The sequence below is a fragment of the Eumetopias jubatus genome, unplaced genomic scaffold (assembly GCF_037043125.1).
Source record: "Eumetopias jubatus isolate StellerSeaLion01/CBP00866 unplaced genomic scaffold, mEumJub1_p1.0 scaffold_14, whole genome shotgun sequence".
Classification (NCBI taxonomy): Eukaryota; Metazoa; Chordata; class Mammalia; order Carnivora; family Otariidae; genus Eumetopias; species Eumetopias jubatus.
This window is the reverse complement of record NW_028274820.1, coordinates 79,877,953-79,895,284: the sequence shown is the minus strand read 5'-3', so window position 1 is coordinate 79,895,284 and position 17,332 is coordinate 79,877,953. Positions and strand designations below refer to the sequence as shown.

Below are 17,332 nucleotides of genomic sequence, written 5' to 3'. Positions count from 1 at the left end.
GATCCCAGGACCCCAGAGTCATGACCTGAGCCAAAGGCAGACGCTTAACCGACTGAGCCACCCAGGGGCCCCAGAACAGCTGTTTTTAAATGTTATTTTATAAATGTAGTAACTGAGATTCAGAGAAGTTAAACAGCTTATCTAAAGCTATAAAGCTAATCATCAAATATTTTTAAAAATCTTCATCTTGTGTATTTTCCATTATTCCACAATTACCTACTATAACATTGAATCTATAAAAGTAGTAAAAAATTATATTTCAATACACACCTGCTGCATGAATCTCTTCCTTCCCAGTATATGAGGAAAACACCTGCCTAGAGAACTTGTATTGTTGTTCTCGAAAATTATTTTGTAAGTAGTCCATCAGCATGACATAACCAGACTGTTGCATTGTAAGAACTTCACAAAAAACAGCCAACTGGAAAAAAGATCATTTAACATAAAATTTAGCGTATCTGCTTCAAAGGCGTCTGTAAATGCTTTAAAATAGATATTCAGTAGTAAAGCTTAGAAAATAATTATTTTTAAATTGCTTCAAATTACTGCTTTTTGAATTTCCAAGATTACCTGGCTTTCAGAGATGCTAACCGTATCTTTAAAAATAATCCAGTCAACAGTGTCTGTGCAGGGAGGCGACGTCAATGAGCCATTGTAAGTGTAATACTTGTCAGTTGAGTTTGGCAGAAGGTTCAGCAATATGAAGGGATCTAATGCAGCTTGTTTCCCTACAAAGTAACAAAATATATCTCAGTTGGAATCTCAATACTGGAACTCAGCAGTTCAAAGCTTCTACAAAACAGAGACATTTGGTTTGTTATAAATTTAATAAGAAATGAAATTTTAAGAATATTCTAGGTATATTTCAAAAATGGTGATAAAACCAACATATTCTGAATTTCCTTACATGTATCACTACATAGGGTTACATGTTTCAACTTTACACTAGCAAGATGCTGGAGAGATTATTTTACATAGAAAAGATATTCAGAAATCATATAACCATCTTAATAGATACAGTGAAATCATTTTAGAAGACTTAATGCCAGTTTATAGAAAACAAAAAGAAAACCTTATTCTGGTGAAGATTATCTTCAGAAGCCTGTAATTAACATTGTATTTAAGAATGACTTATTGGGCAAGCTTTACCCCTAGAGATAAAGGATGAGACAAAAAAAATCCTGCTATCACCATTTCTAATTAACACTGAACTGGAGGGCTGGGCCAGTGCAATAAAGTAAGAAAAAGAAAAAAGTCATAAAGATTGGATATGAAGAAATGATACCATCATAATTTGCAAATACATGATTGTGTATGTAAAATACTGAAAAGAATTTACAGGCTTAGAATTAATAAGTGTATTTAGTAAAGTCACTCTTCATAAGACCAATATACCAAAATTAATTATATTTCTATGTACCAATATCAAGCAAGAGAAAATGAAATTTAAAGCAATATAACTCAAAACAACAAAATATCAAATACAAGTAAATCTAATAAATGATATGTACAACATCTATATTGAAAATTGCAAAACTTTCTTGAAAGAAATAGATAAAACCTTAAAATGATGGGAAATACCAAGTTCATGGTTTGGAAGATTTAGTATTGTGAAGGTGTTGACTGTCCCCAAATTGATTTATGGAGTCAACAAATCTTATCAAAATCCCAGAGGCTTTTGCACATGTGTGTATGTGTGTGTGTATTTACTGAGGTGCTGATTTTAAAATTTAAATGGAAATGAAAAGAAAAGGTAATCTTGAGCAATAACAAAGTTACTGAGAACCTTCATTATCAGGTAGAGAGACCCATTATATAAACCTATGGATATCATGATAGTGAAATATTCATGCAAAGATAGACAAAGAGAATAATGAAAAAGAATAGAGAACCCAGACCCATACTCTTGATTTAGGACAGGAAAAATTACTATGTAGTTGGAATGGATGGCCTTTTCAGTAAACAGTGCTATATCAATTGGTTTCCTATCGAAAAAAGTGAATCATGATTCCCTACTTCACAAGGTAAGCACAACGAGTTTTAAATAGATGTGGATCTAAATGTGAACAGAATAATAAAGATTTTAGAGGAAAACAGAAAAATGTGATTAAATAACTTCTTTCTTTTTTTAAAAAAAGATTTTATTTATTTATTTGACAAAGAGAGACACGGCGAGAGAGAGAGGGAACACAAGCAGGGGGAGTGGGAGAGGGAGAAGCAGACTTCCCCCCTGAGCAGGGAGCCCGATGTGGGGCTCGATCCCAGGACCCTGGGATCATGACCTGAGCCGAAGGCAGACGCTTAACGACTGAGCCACCCAGGCGCCCCTAAATAACCTCCTTCTTAATCATCAGTGGGCTACCATTGTTTCTTTTTTCTGCTGAGGACGAAATTTATCTTAAAAATGTTCTGTGGAAACGTGGATGTGACGAACACTAATTAAGGAGCCAAACACTGACTCACTGCTAAATTAGGTGGGAAATGAAATGACACCAAGAAAGCTAAAGGCCAGAAAAGGAAGAAAAGAGGTGAGATCTGAATAGGGATGGTGAAATGAAGAATCTTCTTGAAATGCTAACTGTTCTGTGCCTTATTTTTAAAATGTTATTTACATACATGTCCTAAATTTTTGTCTTGGATAACACAAGACTTTTCAATTAGAGTAGAGCTTTTCAGTTAGACCACTGTCTTTTGAGAAAATTGGAATAAGGTGATTTTTTGAAATATATGTCTAGCAAAAACATTTGCTTCATCTGAATCACCGCACTACTGCGAACACAGGTGAGCGTCCCAGCTGACTCCGAGCCGCTGTATTTATGATCGTTCAATCACTCTTCATTTGAACATGTGTTGGCGACCAACCAGTCAATCTGCTGCTCCCCTTTTATGGGGGGTTGAGAGCAGGTGGGGGAAGAGGAGTAGGGAGAGATAAGGAGATAAAGACAAAGACCACAATAGGGTCAAGCACTAGGGAAGAGCCACTAAATACTTAAAACCAACTCTTACTGTGGAATTTAAGAAACAAAACAGAGGCGCATAGGGGAAGAGAGGAAAAAATAAAACAAGACGAAACCAGAGAGGGAGACAAACCATAAGAGACTCTTAATCACAGGAACAAACTGAGGGGTGCTGGAGGGGAGAGGGGTGGCGGGATGGGGTAAGTGGGTGATGGACACTGGGGAGGGCATGCATTGTAATGAGCACTGGGTATCATATAAGACTGACACGAGTCACTGACCTCTACCTCTGAAACTAATAATACATTATAGGTTAATTAATCGAATTTAAATTTAAAAAATGTTTTAAAAAAACCAACTCTTACTACTTAGGACAGTAAGATTTAAGATGGTGCCATGTCAACACGGTCTGCGAGGATTTTTCAAGATGCAAATTCCTGGGCTGAATTTGTGATTAAGATTAACACCAGAAACCATTCTAATGACAAATCCCATTTGAGAATCACTGATGATGTTACCTGGGGTGTGTCTCTTCCTTTGCAACTTGAAAGAGTTCAACCAAAAGTTCTCTTTTTTTGTGGGCTCTGCTTGTGGAATATTAATACGCTATCTTTGTATTGGTGCAAGCTCACCCCCTCTCTCTCCACTCCAAGGGTAGGAAGTGCCTAACACAGAGCAGGTATGGAGGAAGGAAGGGAAAGAAAGAAAGACAGGAGTGAGGGAAGGAACGGGAAATGGGTTTGTCTTTTGGAGAGGAACACAGGAAATGAGCAATCAGCCCACGTTGGAATAAGATAGATTTTATAATCTTGATGACGGTTCTAAGTGTGGTTTGTTGAACAACTCACATTAGATGGAGAATGTGCAGCGGGATTCGGGAGTTTCGCGGCAGTTCCGGCATCTGTCTACAGAGAAGCCCTCCCTTCAGTCCTCTCGGTTCCCACCAGCAATGGCTGAGGGCGAACACTGGGAAGGCTTCAGTTTATTGGGCACTAGGGGATTTTCTAGACTCTGAAATAGATTTAGTCTAAGAACTGTCAAAATAGAAACATTTACCTTTAGGAGGACTTAACTTATTTAGTCTGTACGGATCCTATCTAATAACCATTCAAATCAAACTGACACTTACCACTAATACAAGTCTCCACAGTGTGGTAGAACAAACTCTGTGGACAGACCAGGAGCTAGATCCTGGCTCTACCACTACTTACCAACGGTAAAAGCTCAGGTGTCCTTGTCGAATATATTGAAATATTAAGTATCTACTGGGTGAGCTGATACACATGGAGAATTATTCTATTTTCTGGTAAAAGAAGAGGGAAGAAGTTGGTGCCCAAGGAGCAGGACAGGGAGACAGAAAACAGTAATGGAGGGCAGATGAGGATGTGTTCCCAGGCAGTCTGAGACACTGTAAGTTCTGCTTCCAAATGGAGAGCCGGGATAGAGGCAGAATCGTGTTGTTGGCAATCCAGATTCTCAGGGAGGTTATTATGTGGCAGCAAGTGCTCTGATGAAGCGCCTCCCTCAATGGCTTGCAGACAGTGAATGTTAAAAAGTAAACTTTAGGGTGCCTGGGTGGCTCAGTTGGTTAAGCGACTGCCTTCGGCTCAGGTCATGATCCTGGAGTCCCGGGATCGAGTCCCACATCGGGCTCCCTGCTCAGCGGGGGGTCTGCTTCTCCCTCTGACCCTCTTCCCTCTCGTGCTTTCTATCTCTCATTCTCTCTCTCTCTCAAATAAATAAATAAAATCTTTAAAAAAAAAAAAAGTAAACTTTAGCCGAAGAGCATGAGCAAAGTGGTTCTTAAGCTCATATGACCCTCATATGATGGCCAAAATGCCACAGTGACCCAAGTCAGGACCGACAAGTCAGTGTTAACACCACTCTTGTTGGCCCCACAGGCTGATGCCAGGCCCCAGAACATTCAGACTTCATATTTTACACAAGTTTCAGTGTAGGAATTCAAGCCAGCTGCCTTCTTTCAGTCTTGATAGAATCCACTTTCTGACTAAATGAGGGAAAAATTAGGAGTGGCTTATGGCATTCAGTGTTGAATTTTGCAATCTAGTGGATGGAGGGAGATAACAACTTCATCTTGCGTTGATTGCACCTTTCAAAAAACCCAATACAAGCAGCATTGCATGAGTTCACAAATTCCTGACTTCTGAAAAGTTCTGTCAATTAAGGTCCTCACATGTGATTGAAAAGATGAATCAATTCTAGGCCTGGCTTTTGCTTTCCAAAGGGATCTGTATGAATTTTGTTCCTGATTTCAAGAGTTTGCAGCTTGCCAGAGAGGAATAATCCTTATTTTATTAATAACTCAGGGCAGCATTAATACCATGTGTGTGGATGCCTACTAAAAGTAAAATAACAATAATAACAGGGTTGCTGTCTCCTGCCAATCTTGTTACAAGCATTCGCTGTGACAAATGACAAGATCCATGAGCTAGCAGGCAGAAAAATATCAAAGCATATGGCATCTTTTTTCTATGTAAGTGTTCGCCTCCTTCCAATACCCTGTTATAATGGTAAAGCAAAGGGCCTTTTGGGGAAACCACCAGGAAATAAATTTTAACTTGAGTAATAATTCTCTTTTCACTTTAAGATATGATTTTTTATAAAATTAACTGGTTTCAGATTATAAATTAGAGTCTTTAACAAATGTACAATGCAGACAGAAGAGATAAAAACATTTTATTTTTTTAAAGATCTATTTATTTATTTGAGAGAGAGAGTGCGAGTGCGAGTACAAGTGCATGTTTGCAAGTGCAAGGGAGGGGCAGAGGGATAGAGAGAGAGAGAGAACCCCAAGTAGACTCCTCGCTGAGCATGAAGTCCAACCTGGGGCTCCATCCCAAAACCTGAAATCATAACCTCAGCCAAAATCAAGAGTCGGACGCTTAACCAACTGAACCACCCAGGTGCCCCAGAATAAATACATTTTGAATGCATGATGTAATTAGATTATTTTCAAGAATAAAATTAGAAAACTTCAACTTCCTACTTATATTAACATTTGATGATTTTTACCTGACAAAAATTTCAGAAAGAATGTTCTTTAGTGAGACATATATAAATAAATTTCAGATAAAAAGTTCTTTTGTGAGACATGTATAAATTGTATAAAAAGATGGGTTCTCTTTGAAAGGGTCTTTCCTTCCTCCTTTTGGAACAACTGATTTTGTAATTTTATAAAAATTCATAATCATCCAAAATAGAAATCTAGAAGAAAGAGATTTCTCCAAATAGCTTACCAAAACGACTAACACGCTCGACTCCATCAATAATTGCTTTGTAATCCAAATTTTCTTCTATTCCAACCTATTAAAGAAGAATGACATTCTAAGAATGGGATAAAATATTGGATTAACTCTTCGATAAAATGAAAAGATTAGTGAATTCCATTTTACGTATCCAAAAGTAAAAACCTCCAAATGCATACTTTTTTTTCACAAGATAAAAACAAAACAAACGAAAAAACAGCTACGTTTGAAATTTTCCACTGAGAAAAGTACACTTTAAAAATGTTGATTCAGTCTCTGCTCTATACCCTGATGATGCTTTGCATGTACACATAAGCAAATCTGTGCACTCACGAATGGTTTGCTCCAGCAAGAAATGACGTACCCAATTAATGAATGCAAGAGTCCCCTTTTAAACCTACCAGCCAACCGATTGTTCTGTTTGAAAATGATCACCAATTATCACACTTGTGAGCTCTTATATTTGTGAAAAAGTATGCTTTGATATGTCACATCATGTGATTAAAGAAGGAATTAAGTTAGTATTAAATCTATGTATAATGATTACCTCAAATAAAATGGATAAAGCTCTTAACTTTCCTTTTCCTTTTACTGCTTCCTCAAAACTTGAAAATCGGTCCGCATCAAAGCAGTAGATTTGCATCTATGAAATGTAACGACAGCTTTATTATATACAAAGACATCACAAAAGTCACCAAAGAGACAATAAAATAATTTACCAATTCAGTAAATACTGTTTGAAAAACTCTGTAAACTGCATAATTCTATATTCTTAGTTTCAAAATATTTTATCATCAATTACACATATATACAACTGCATTTACTATCACTATCATCCTTCAGTGAGGAAGGAAATACAAAGTTAGACACATCTAGGACAATTATCTAATGTAATAAGTTATCAAATGTTATTTTAACTATTTTGCTGGCATTCTTTCAAATATGGTTTCATTCTTTGATTGGACACGCCTTTCTTGATGGTCTGAGTTACCTTTTTGGACATTATCATACTGCGTTCTATTTTTTTCTAATACAAGATTTATTTATTTATTTGAGAGAGCAGGCTGGAGGGGCAGAGGGAGAGGGAGAGAGAGCCCCAAGCAGACTCTGCACTGAACATGGAGCCTGACTCAGGGCTCAATCCCATGACCTGGAGACCATGACCAGAGCCAAAACCAAGTCAGGCGCTCACCCGACTGCACCACCCAGGTGCCCCATAATGCACGCTGTTAATGGTGAAACTCTCAAGGACTTTCTGCTTCTATCTAAAAAATACCAAGAAGAATTTTAAGTTCCTTATCCTAAGTGTTCTCTTCGGCTGCCAGGCTATATTCCTTGTTAATTTCTACTTCAGCCCATGTGTCTGTTGACAATGGCCCCTACTCTCACTTGTAATTTGGTGCTTCCCATGTGATGAGCTTAGAAATCAGGTAATTTAGCTAGTTAGAAGAATAATTAAGGGAGGAGCAGAACGCCTCTGTGAAGACTAATGCTTGGTTAGGGCTATGACCGGAGAAACCGCAGGTGTGGGGCAGAGGATGGCAGTGGCTCCGGCCTTGGGTGATCGCAAAGCCTTTTCAGAGAAAGGATTGCTAAAGTAACCCCTGAAGGATGAGCAGCTTACAAACTGACCGACAAAAAGATGAATGTATGTTCAGGTCAGTGGGGCCGGCTTGGGAAGGGCCAGTAGGCAAGAAAGAAGGAGAACTGTGGGAAGTGGGAAGTAATTGGCTGTGACTGCAGCTGAGCACGTGGCAGAGAAGAGACGGAGCCGGAGGGACAGGCAGGAGCCACACCAGGAAGCCCACGAGGCAGTCCCAGCCCTTTGCTCTTGAGAGCAACAGAGAACACTGGATGTGCTTCGTCTAACAGGGGTGGGGAGGTGGCAGCACTGGGGTGAAGAGGGTGCGCGGTATGGCGGAGAATAAAACCAGAGAGGGGGAGACCAGCTGGGGAATATTTAACAATCTAAGTAAGAGACAAAGGTGGTTCGAACTTCCTTCTGCCTTCCCACATCATTTAGGGGCAGAACTAAGACCTCATTGGAGGATGCAGGAGACCAGAAAAAAAAAGACCAAGTCAAGGATATGTGCGAGTTTCCCCGCTTGCCCAATTACACGGAGAGGGTTTAAAGAAAGAAAAGCAACAAACAAACAATCCCTCTGAGAGAACTTGAGAGGCTTTTTAAATAAGAAAAATATTTGAGGTTTAGTGCACAGATTCTGTACCATTTATTTTGCTGGCTCAGGGCTTTTTTTGTTGTTAGGGTTTTTCTTGATTTTCCTCTTTGCTCTAAAGAAGTAGTATTGTGACAGAGCTAAACTCTCCGAAGTGACAATGTTATATGTTTAATGAATTGACTTTTATTTCTTTGACAAACCAAATGTGATAAATGCGCTTTTCTTTAAGCATATTTAATATATTGAAAAACATAAATTTACAAGCTATAAATTAGAATGTGCTTATCCACATTAAAATTTTTTAGTCCTATAGCAGGTAATTCACTCATCTTATTTTTATTGTCAATAACTATTTTGACTATAAAAGTAATACAGTTTCATTATAAATGATTTTAAAAGTATGGGAATTTTAAAGGAGAGGAGAAAAGGTACCTAAAATGCCATCACCCAGGGAAAATCACTATTCATGTCTTCTTGGTTTCCCTCAAATTTTTTTACAACAGTAATAATTCCCTCTCTCATTTAATCCTCATAATAACTTCATCAGGCAGGTGCTACTACTCTTCTGTCAATTTCACAAGGGAGCCATGGAAGCTTAGGTAAATTAAATATTTGTATAATGTCATGTCGATAACTAACACCTAAATGGTGAAGTAAGGATTCAAACCTAGTCCATTTGACTCAGATTCTGGGCCCTTACTCACTACTTAATCAGTTTTCATGTTTTACAAAATCAGAATACTGATACTGCACATACTGTTTTATATTCTGCTTTTAACAAGCAGTAATATCTTAAAAAAGAAAAACCCATTAATATCTTATGATGAACCTTTTTGTGTAAATAAATTATTCAAACACATGGTTTTTACAAGATCTGTAATATTCCATCATAATGTATTTTTAAAATATATTTTTATTTTTCAGTAATCTCACAACCCCAAGATCAAGAGTTGCACGGTCTACTGACTGAGCCAGCCGGGAGCCCCTCCATCATAAGGTATTTAATCATTTCCTTTTCTTTCAACTTTTCATTACTGTACATAAATCTCTGCACATACATTTTTGAGCATGTCTTTGTTTTTTAGACTACATTATTACAAGTGGAAATGGCGGGCACTGGGAATGAAACATTTAAAGTTCTGGATAAAAACAAGGAAACTAAAAATTTATACTCTCTCTAGACATGTATGAAAGTGTTTGTTTCACTGCATACTCATTATTTATTATCATTATACTTTTTAAACCAATTTTTAAAGCCGAAAAATCTTCTCATTTCATTTTGCATTTCTTTGATTCTCCAGTAAATTGAAGAAATTTCCCCTTTTTCCCCCTCCTGAGCTGTGGAAGGAATTTCATCTATTCTTTTACTCATCAGCATTGGCTGGTCAGACGTCTACAGTGTGGCACTCTGGGTTGCCAGGAAGTGGAAAATCAAGTATGGGTGCTACTGAGCTTAGTCTAGTGAGGAAGGAAGATCTTAACCAAGAAATGAAATATAACTATAAATTATAAAATTGGATTATAAATGAATCAAATTATATGCTACCCAAAATCTCAATGATTTAGAAAATGAAACAATAGCCAGTAGAGCCAGTGACTTACTTCAAGTGGAAATTTTTGTCCTTCTAAACTATGTTCCGATCCTTCAGAAGACATATTGCATTTTCCCCAGTGGAAAGTTATCTTGCTTGCTTTGAACACCACTTCTGAAACTCCTCCACTGAGACGGTAGTCATTAGTGAGATTAATTTCCACTTTAAAGAAAAAACACAAAATTGCATCTGTGTTTTGGAAAATCAGAATCACAAATTTCAACTACATTTTCTCCTATCAAAGGTACATTAAGAAAGTCATTTATCTGATAAATAAATAATAGCACAATAATAATAAATAAAAAATACTTAAGGCTTCATTTGGACGCTGAACTCGTAACTCTCCAAAATACACTCTATGTATCTTATTGCCCCAAATATAAACTAAAACAAAGACCTTGACTGCTGTATGATTCTAAAAGCAGGAGACCACCAGTCCACCTGCCCTGTTCCGTTTGGTGTCCTAAGATTGCCATCCCCCCAGAGCTCTGCTTTCCTAAGGCATCTGCTGGTAGTGAGGGAACAGAGCAAAGAGAGAGGGAATAGAAGATGGAGAAGAAAATCTTCTCTTGGGAGTGTCCCCCACCTTCTTACTTTCAACCCTTCCTACTCCTTATCAGGCAGCTGTTTTCGTCCCATCTCCTTATCCCTGCAAGCAAGCATCATCCCAGGCTTCATCAGGCTCCAGAACTTGTCCCACACTGTGGCAAGGAAGGTGGGAAATCCATTCCCATTGACGGGGTTTAGCCATGTGATGTTTGCACCCTGAGTGGCAACCCAGAATCTTAAACTCTCCTCTTTGAGTTCCACAGCAGATATTTTGACTTTATCTTACAAATGGTCTGAAGATTAATGTTTCTTTTGTGAGTCTTATGCAAGATTTTAATGTCTCTCCATCAGATTTAAATAGTCTTTGTTCCATTAGGCAGAAACCACTGTTGGCATTAGGGACTGAATCTAACATCTTGGCCAACTAGCTAGAGATCTAAACTTCCCTTAGTAATAACAACAACAACAACAAGCACAATAGCAATAATGCTCTTCCAAATACTTTACATGTGCTAAACATGTGATTTTTACAGAACCTCACACAATGAAGGAAGAGATACCATTAGAGTCCATTTTACAGATAAGGAAACTGAATCAGGGAGAGTTTAAATAATTTGCCGAAGGTTCCACTTTAAAGAGCCAATAGTGGGGTGCCTGGGCGGCTCAGTCTTTAAGCGTCTGCCTTCGGCTCAGGTCATGATCTCAGGGTACTGGTATCGAGCCCCGCATTGGGCTCCCTGCTCTATGGGAAGCCTGCTTCTCCCTCTCCCACTCCCCCTGCTTGTGTTCCCTCTCTTGCTGTGTCTCTCTCTGTCAAATAAATAAAATCTTAAAAAAAAAATAAATAAAGAGCCAGTAGTGACCCTAAAAAGCATGGCTCTAAAGATCAAGTGCTTGACCATACTCTGCTAAGAAAAATAGAGCAGAGGTTACATGCTCTACTTCTTTGTAACATCCTTCAAAACTGGTAATAAACATGTCAAGATTTGGGGCAATATGATTTTATGTATTTAATTAACATCTTATAATATATAATAATTTTGTTAATTATTCATTAATTAAGAAACATCTACTGAATGCTTATTACGTATCAGGAACTGATACAGAAAAATTCCTACCCTCATGGGACTTAAAATTAAATTACTACATTCAAATAATTGCATTACCAAAATATCGAGAATAGAGAAAAAACTCGCTACTGATAAAACCACTCAACATAGCTACTATTATAATTTAGGAAATTTTTTTCCTATGACTATATTTGCTTTTATTATATAACTTCCTGATATACATATAATTTTGTTTAAACTATAGTATCAGAAAAGGAAAGCTGTTCACTTTCGAAAACTATTTTGTCCCCTACCATTCACTAGAATTTTTTATGGTATTATATTTTGCATGTTTAGAAAAAAAGACAGTCTTTTAAAAAAAGCAGTTAGAGAGTGCTTCCTAAGGACAGTATATAATTTTAAACTTTCTATATAGAAATGCTACTATTTTCTTTTCTTAAAATTTAATTATAGATGATTGCTTTTTTCATATCCCAATATTGAACATGGCATGAAGCTGAGCAAACAAGAGCCAACACAGTGTCCAAGAAAAGGAAATTTTGATTAACTAAGTGATTTAACCAGAGATGGAGTTATTAAATGACATAAGCTGTATACTGCATTATCTTTATCACGTCTTCTGTGGAGGCGTCATTATTGTTCTATTATTGGAGAACATGATGTGATGACTTCGGTCATTTTATTTTTGTACACATTTTCAAAATGTTATCTAAACTTCTTATTTACTGGGTTCTATTTGGTTTCTTCTATCTACTGTTTCTAGGCAGTTCATAGTACATTACACAAAGAAAGTGAAATGAAATAAAATGAAGGAAATGAAAATAAAATGAAACTGATATAAACATAATCTTAGCCCAATAAAAGTATTAAAGTCACAAACAAAATGCAAACATTTTACCTGTTTTCCCAGTGTTATGAATGAATGTGTTTTCCAAAGACGTTTTATCCCAACCCTGAAATTTAAGTTTCTTAAGATTCACGTTGACTTGGGTAAGATCTTCATCAATATTGATAGGAGACTGTTTTGGGCTACTACATGTTGGATATTTCTTTCCCCAGTTTTTTTGATTCAGTGCTCCTAGGGAAAGGAAAGGGTAAGAAGTTAGTTGCTTAAATTACTATGCAAAAGCTACATTTTATATTATAAAGTAGTTCAGACGTTACATAAAAATAGACATAACAGTGGAAAAAATGGAAACCTCTTTGAATCAGTTCATAAAACAACTGTGCATAGGTGTGGGTTCTGGGCTTTCCTGTGATACACTATAAAAAAGGCTTATAGAGAAGCTGCATTAAGTTCAGGGTTCAACAATGGCTTTGCTCAGCCATCAGACTCTTCCAAATCAACAGAAAGCCCCACTGCCATATCAGGTAGTTAGTCCGAGCCCAGCCAGGTTCCAGAGCGAAAGGCGTCCAGATGGCAGGTGTTAAATTTCGACTTCTTTAGCACTCTCCATGGGGCTAGTTCTCTTCAGACCTCTGTCACCCCTGCCATTGAATGATCTGGTTTAACTGTCATCTGCTCAGGGTCTGACTTATAAAAACATAATCACCATGCTCTCCTCGAAATATCTCCTCCTCTCTCTCTTTTTTTTTTTTTTGTCTTGAAGCCTACCAGGTTTTATTGCTTAACAATGAGAAACAGAAAGCAAGACTTTCTGTAAAGATTTTGCCTACACTGAAGTGAATTTCCACCTGTTCCACAGAATGCACAGTCCTTTGAAGCAAAGCTGCTCTGTGCTGCCTTTATTTCACACCTCCTGAAACCATGAACCATCTCTTGTAATCTTATGTCATTGGACATGACCTTAGCTAGAGCCCAAGCAACACTAAGAACAGGTATGTTTTATTTATGGGTCTTAAACTTTTCTTTTTCTACATGTCTCCAGCCATCCCATGAAAGAGCAGGGTGGCAGCATGGTTTTTGGCTTACCCCCCTTTCAAAAGTTTTTCTTTTAGAAAATGGGTATGGGTGGGGCGCCTGGGTGACTCAGTTAAGCGTCTGCCTTCAGCTCTGGTCAAGGATCTCAGGGTCCTGGGATCAAGCTCCACCTCGGGCTCCCGGCTAAGCAGGGAGTCTGCTTCTCCCTCCACCCTGCCCCTCCCCACTGCTCGTGCTCTCTCTCTCTCTCTCTCTTGCTCAAATAAATAAATAAAATCTTTAAAAAAAAACAGAAAACGAATATGGGTAAAGCCAAGATTTTACATGGTTAATGTTTAGGGAAATTATAAATAAACATATCCTCTATAGTAGTCTATGCCATCTTGTTTTTGTGATAAAAGCATCAGAGAAGATTTTGACTTCCATGAAAAGCTCTCATAATGTGACAAAGCGAACTTTGCATAATCTAGCTCAGGAAAGAAATAATAATTAGTCATACCATGAAATGGCCTAGATAGCCAGGAAAAATTAGGTAATTCATCTCCTTGTGAGGCAACTACCAAAATCAACAGGTGCTGAAAACTCATTTTATTTTAAAATCTAGCTCTATTCCTAGAGTGTTGGAATACAGTGAGATTTAAATTTGCCCAAGGGTGTGTATTTTGACTTCTAGGAACAGCTTTAACAATCTGAGTAATGATATGTTCATTTCACTGTAAAGAACACTGGCCTGTGGAAAAGAAAACACAGCTTGTTTCACTAATAGTGCAAGAGAAGCAGAGAGACTGCAGCATGAATCAGCAAGACCCTTTGTATTGCTTCAATTTTTTAATGCACTGCAATAAATTTCAAGCATCTTTAGGAAGATTCTCACGGTTATGGTACAACAAAAACTGTAAAGTGTCTCGTAACACTGCATATGATTAATCAACCTATTTCCCACATCATTTCGTGATCATTTCTGTGTGGTTCTGATTTGGCATATCCATCACTAAACACTTGGTTTCTGCCCTGAAATAAACTCCTCCTACGATCTCTGTCATCCCCTGAATGTAAAAGTCATCCCGATGCCTCTGGTTCCTTCTCAGCAAGCCCTTTTGGGTCTACCTTCAGATAATATCCTTAATCAGATGACTTCTCATCGCGACTGTTACCAGCCTCGCCCAGGCCACTGTCCCTGTGAGTCTATGTCTTGCTATCTCACAAGTAGCATTGCCCTCACCTAGGAGACTGTTAGGGAGCATCAGGCCTCCACCATAACGTTGCTAAGTCAGAATCTAATTTTAACCAGATCCCCAGAAGTTTCACATACACATTAAATTTTGAGAAGCAATGGCTTAGCCATTTTGAGTGCCTTCTAATTGGTCTCCAGCTTCTCTTGCCCCCCATCTACAAACCCGTTCTCTACCTACATGGTAGGCAGAAGTCTTTAGAAGTCTTTTTTTTTTTTTTTAAAGATTTTACTTATTTATTTGAGAGAGAGAGAGAGAAAGCACACAAGCAGGGGGAACAGTAGAGGTAGAGGGAGAATCAGGCTTCCCGCTGAGCAGGGAGCCCAACGCGGGCCCCGATCCCAGTACCCCGGGATCATGACCTGAGCCGAAGGCAGATGCTTAACTGACTGAGCTACTCAGGCGCGCCCCTGTAGGCAGAATTCTGAGATGCTCTCCTGCCCCCAGCAAATTCCCATACTCGGTTGTACAGGTCCTGTATAATCTCTTCCACTCAAAGGTGGGCAGGCTGTGAATTTAACGGGATGGTCATTCCCTTAATTAGGTTACATTATATGACAAAGGTGATGGGAGTCCCTGCTGTGATAATGTTCTGTTAAAGAAGGGCGCAGTCAGAGCAAACTGGAGATGGAGAGAAAGATTCAAAGTGTGAGAGATTCTCCTTCTGGCTTTGAACAAGTACACTGCTAGGCTGGAAGAGGCGTACATATAGCTAGGATCTGAGAGCGCCCCCAGGCTGACGGCCAGCAAGGACAAACACATAATATGCCAGTTACAAAAAGACAAATGCTGTGTGATTCCATTTACATGAGGTAGCTAAAGTAACCAAATTCACAGAGAGAGAAAGCAGAATGGTCGTTACCAGGAGATAGGGAGAGGGGAAAGGGGGAGCTGTTTAATGGGTACAGAATTTCAGATTTGCGAGATGGAAAGTTCTGGGGATCTGTTTTACAAGTGTGAGTACACTTAACACTACTGAACTGCACACTTAAAAATGGTTAAGATGGACAATTTTATGTTTTTTACCACAGTGGAAAAAATGGTTAAGATGGCAAAAACAAACAAACAAAAGACAGGGACCTGGACATCAATCTTGCCAAAAGGAAGTGAATCCTGCCAACAAGCTGCATAAACCCTAGGCTGCACATGAGCATACAGCCCAGCTAGCATCTTGGCTTTAGACTTATGAGACCTTGAGTAGAGACCCAGTTACGTAGTCCCTTCTCTCTGACTCCTGACCCATGGAAACTATGAGATAATAAATGTGTTTAAAAGCCACAAAATTTGGGGCACCTGGGTGACTCAGTCGGTTAAGCATCTGACTCTTGATTTCCATTCAGGTCATGATCTCTGGGTCATGAGATCGAGCCCTGAGTGGAGCCCTGTGTCAGGCTCTGTGCTCAATGGGGATTCTCTTTCCCTCTCTGTCTGCCCCTCCCCCTGATCACACTCTCTAAATAAAATAAATAAATAAAATCTTTAAAAAAAATAAAATCCACTAAATTTGTAGCAATTTGTTATGCTGCATAAGAAAACTAATACAATTAATAACTAAAGTAATCTTTTAACATATATATCAAATCATGTGTCACTTCCTGATCTGGGTTCCTCCAATACCTTTTCATCCCACCCAGAAGAAAATAAAAGCTCCTTCCCATGGCCAAGAGGTCCTCTAAGAGACCATCATTCCTATTCCCTCTGATCTCATTTCCTACCCTTCAGCATTAATCACTACTCCAGTCACACAGGCTTCTTTTCTTTCCCTGGAGCCTGGGAAGCCTCGGGGCTTGGCATTTGCTGCCACTTCTTCCAGGAATGCTACCTGGACTGCTCTGTTCCATGCCTGCAAGGCTCACTCACTCACTCTCCCACTTCTATCAGGTCTCTGCTCAAATGCATCTCTTTGGGGAGGCTCTCTCTGAGCATCCTGACACTTCTCTCCCTCCCCTCTCCTTACTTTATTTTTGTTCTCCTAAAATATCATGTTTATTTATTTGTTTCCACACCCTGAAGCTAGAAAAAAAGCCTGGCACATAGTACATGTTCAATAAATACTGGCTAAATGCCTACATCAGACAAACAAAAAATGATCATGTTTTTTGTTTCATGAGTTTAAAACCTGAAAGAAATCTAACATGAAATGGCAACAGAAAAGCAATAAACAATTAAAAAAATTTCTAAAATCAGCTGTAGGTCATATCTGACCGTTTATTACGTGACAATTATGTCGACTGGTCCCTACTAATCTTCTGCTGAAGAATATCAAGAAAGACCTGTAAGTTTGGACATTTTATAGCACAATGACCCTAAGTGACCAGATTATGTGAAGTGTATCAAATGATTATATTGAGTGTGGATCCAGTTTAAAATACCAATTAGATCATGGTGCCAAGTACAGTACACGTTCAAGAAGACTCCTGAATTTTTGTGATTAAAAGACAAAAAAAAAAATCCAGAATTTTTTCGGAAAAAGTCTGTAAAACAGAAAAAGTCCATAAAAAATAGTAACTTGAGGTTCTTCTTGCAAAGGACTCTAGAACCAAGGTTGTTTCAAATCATTGTAAGTAGAAAGCTAAAGGAAGTAAACTAATGAAGTATTAAAAT

At 38.3% G+C, this 17,332-nt stretch overlaps 1 protein-coding gene across 1 annotated transcript in view; it reads right to left on the bottom strand.

Moving 5' to 3' along the window:
• PTPRZ1 (protein tyrosine phosphatase receptor type Z1) overlaps window positions 1-17,332 on the bottom strand; it is a 164,883-nt gene that overhangs the window by 68,141 nt on the left and 79,410 nt on the right. The window contains exons 3-8 of the mRNA XM_028104919.2: window positions 12,513-12,692; window positions 10,006-10,157; window positions 6,771-6,866; window positions 6,215-6,281; window positions 571-728; window positions 271-421 (exon numbers count right to left, since the gene is read on the bottom strand). Of these exons, the coding sequence (XP_027960720.2) occupies window positions 271-421; window positions 571-728; window positions 6,215-6,281; window positions 6,771-6,866; window positions 10,006-10,157; window positions 12,513-12,692 (804 nt within the window). The remainder of the gene's footprint in view (window positions 1-270; window positions 422-570; window positions 729-6,214; window positions 6,282-6,770; window positions 6,867-10,005; window positions 10,158-12,512; window positions 12,693-17,332) is intronic.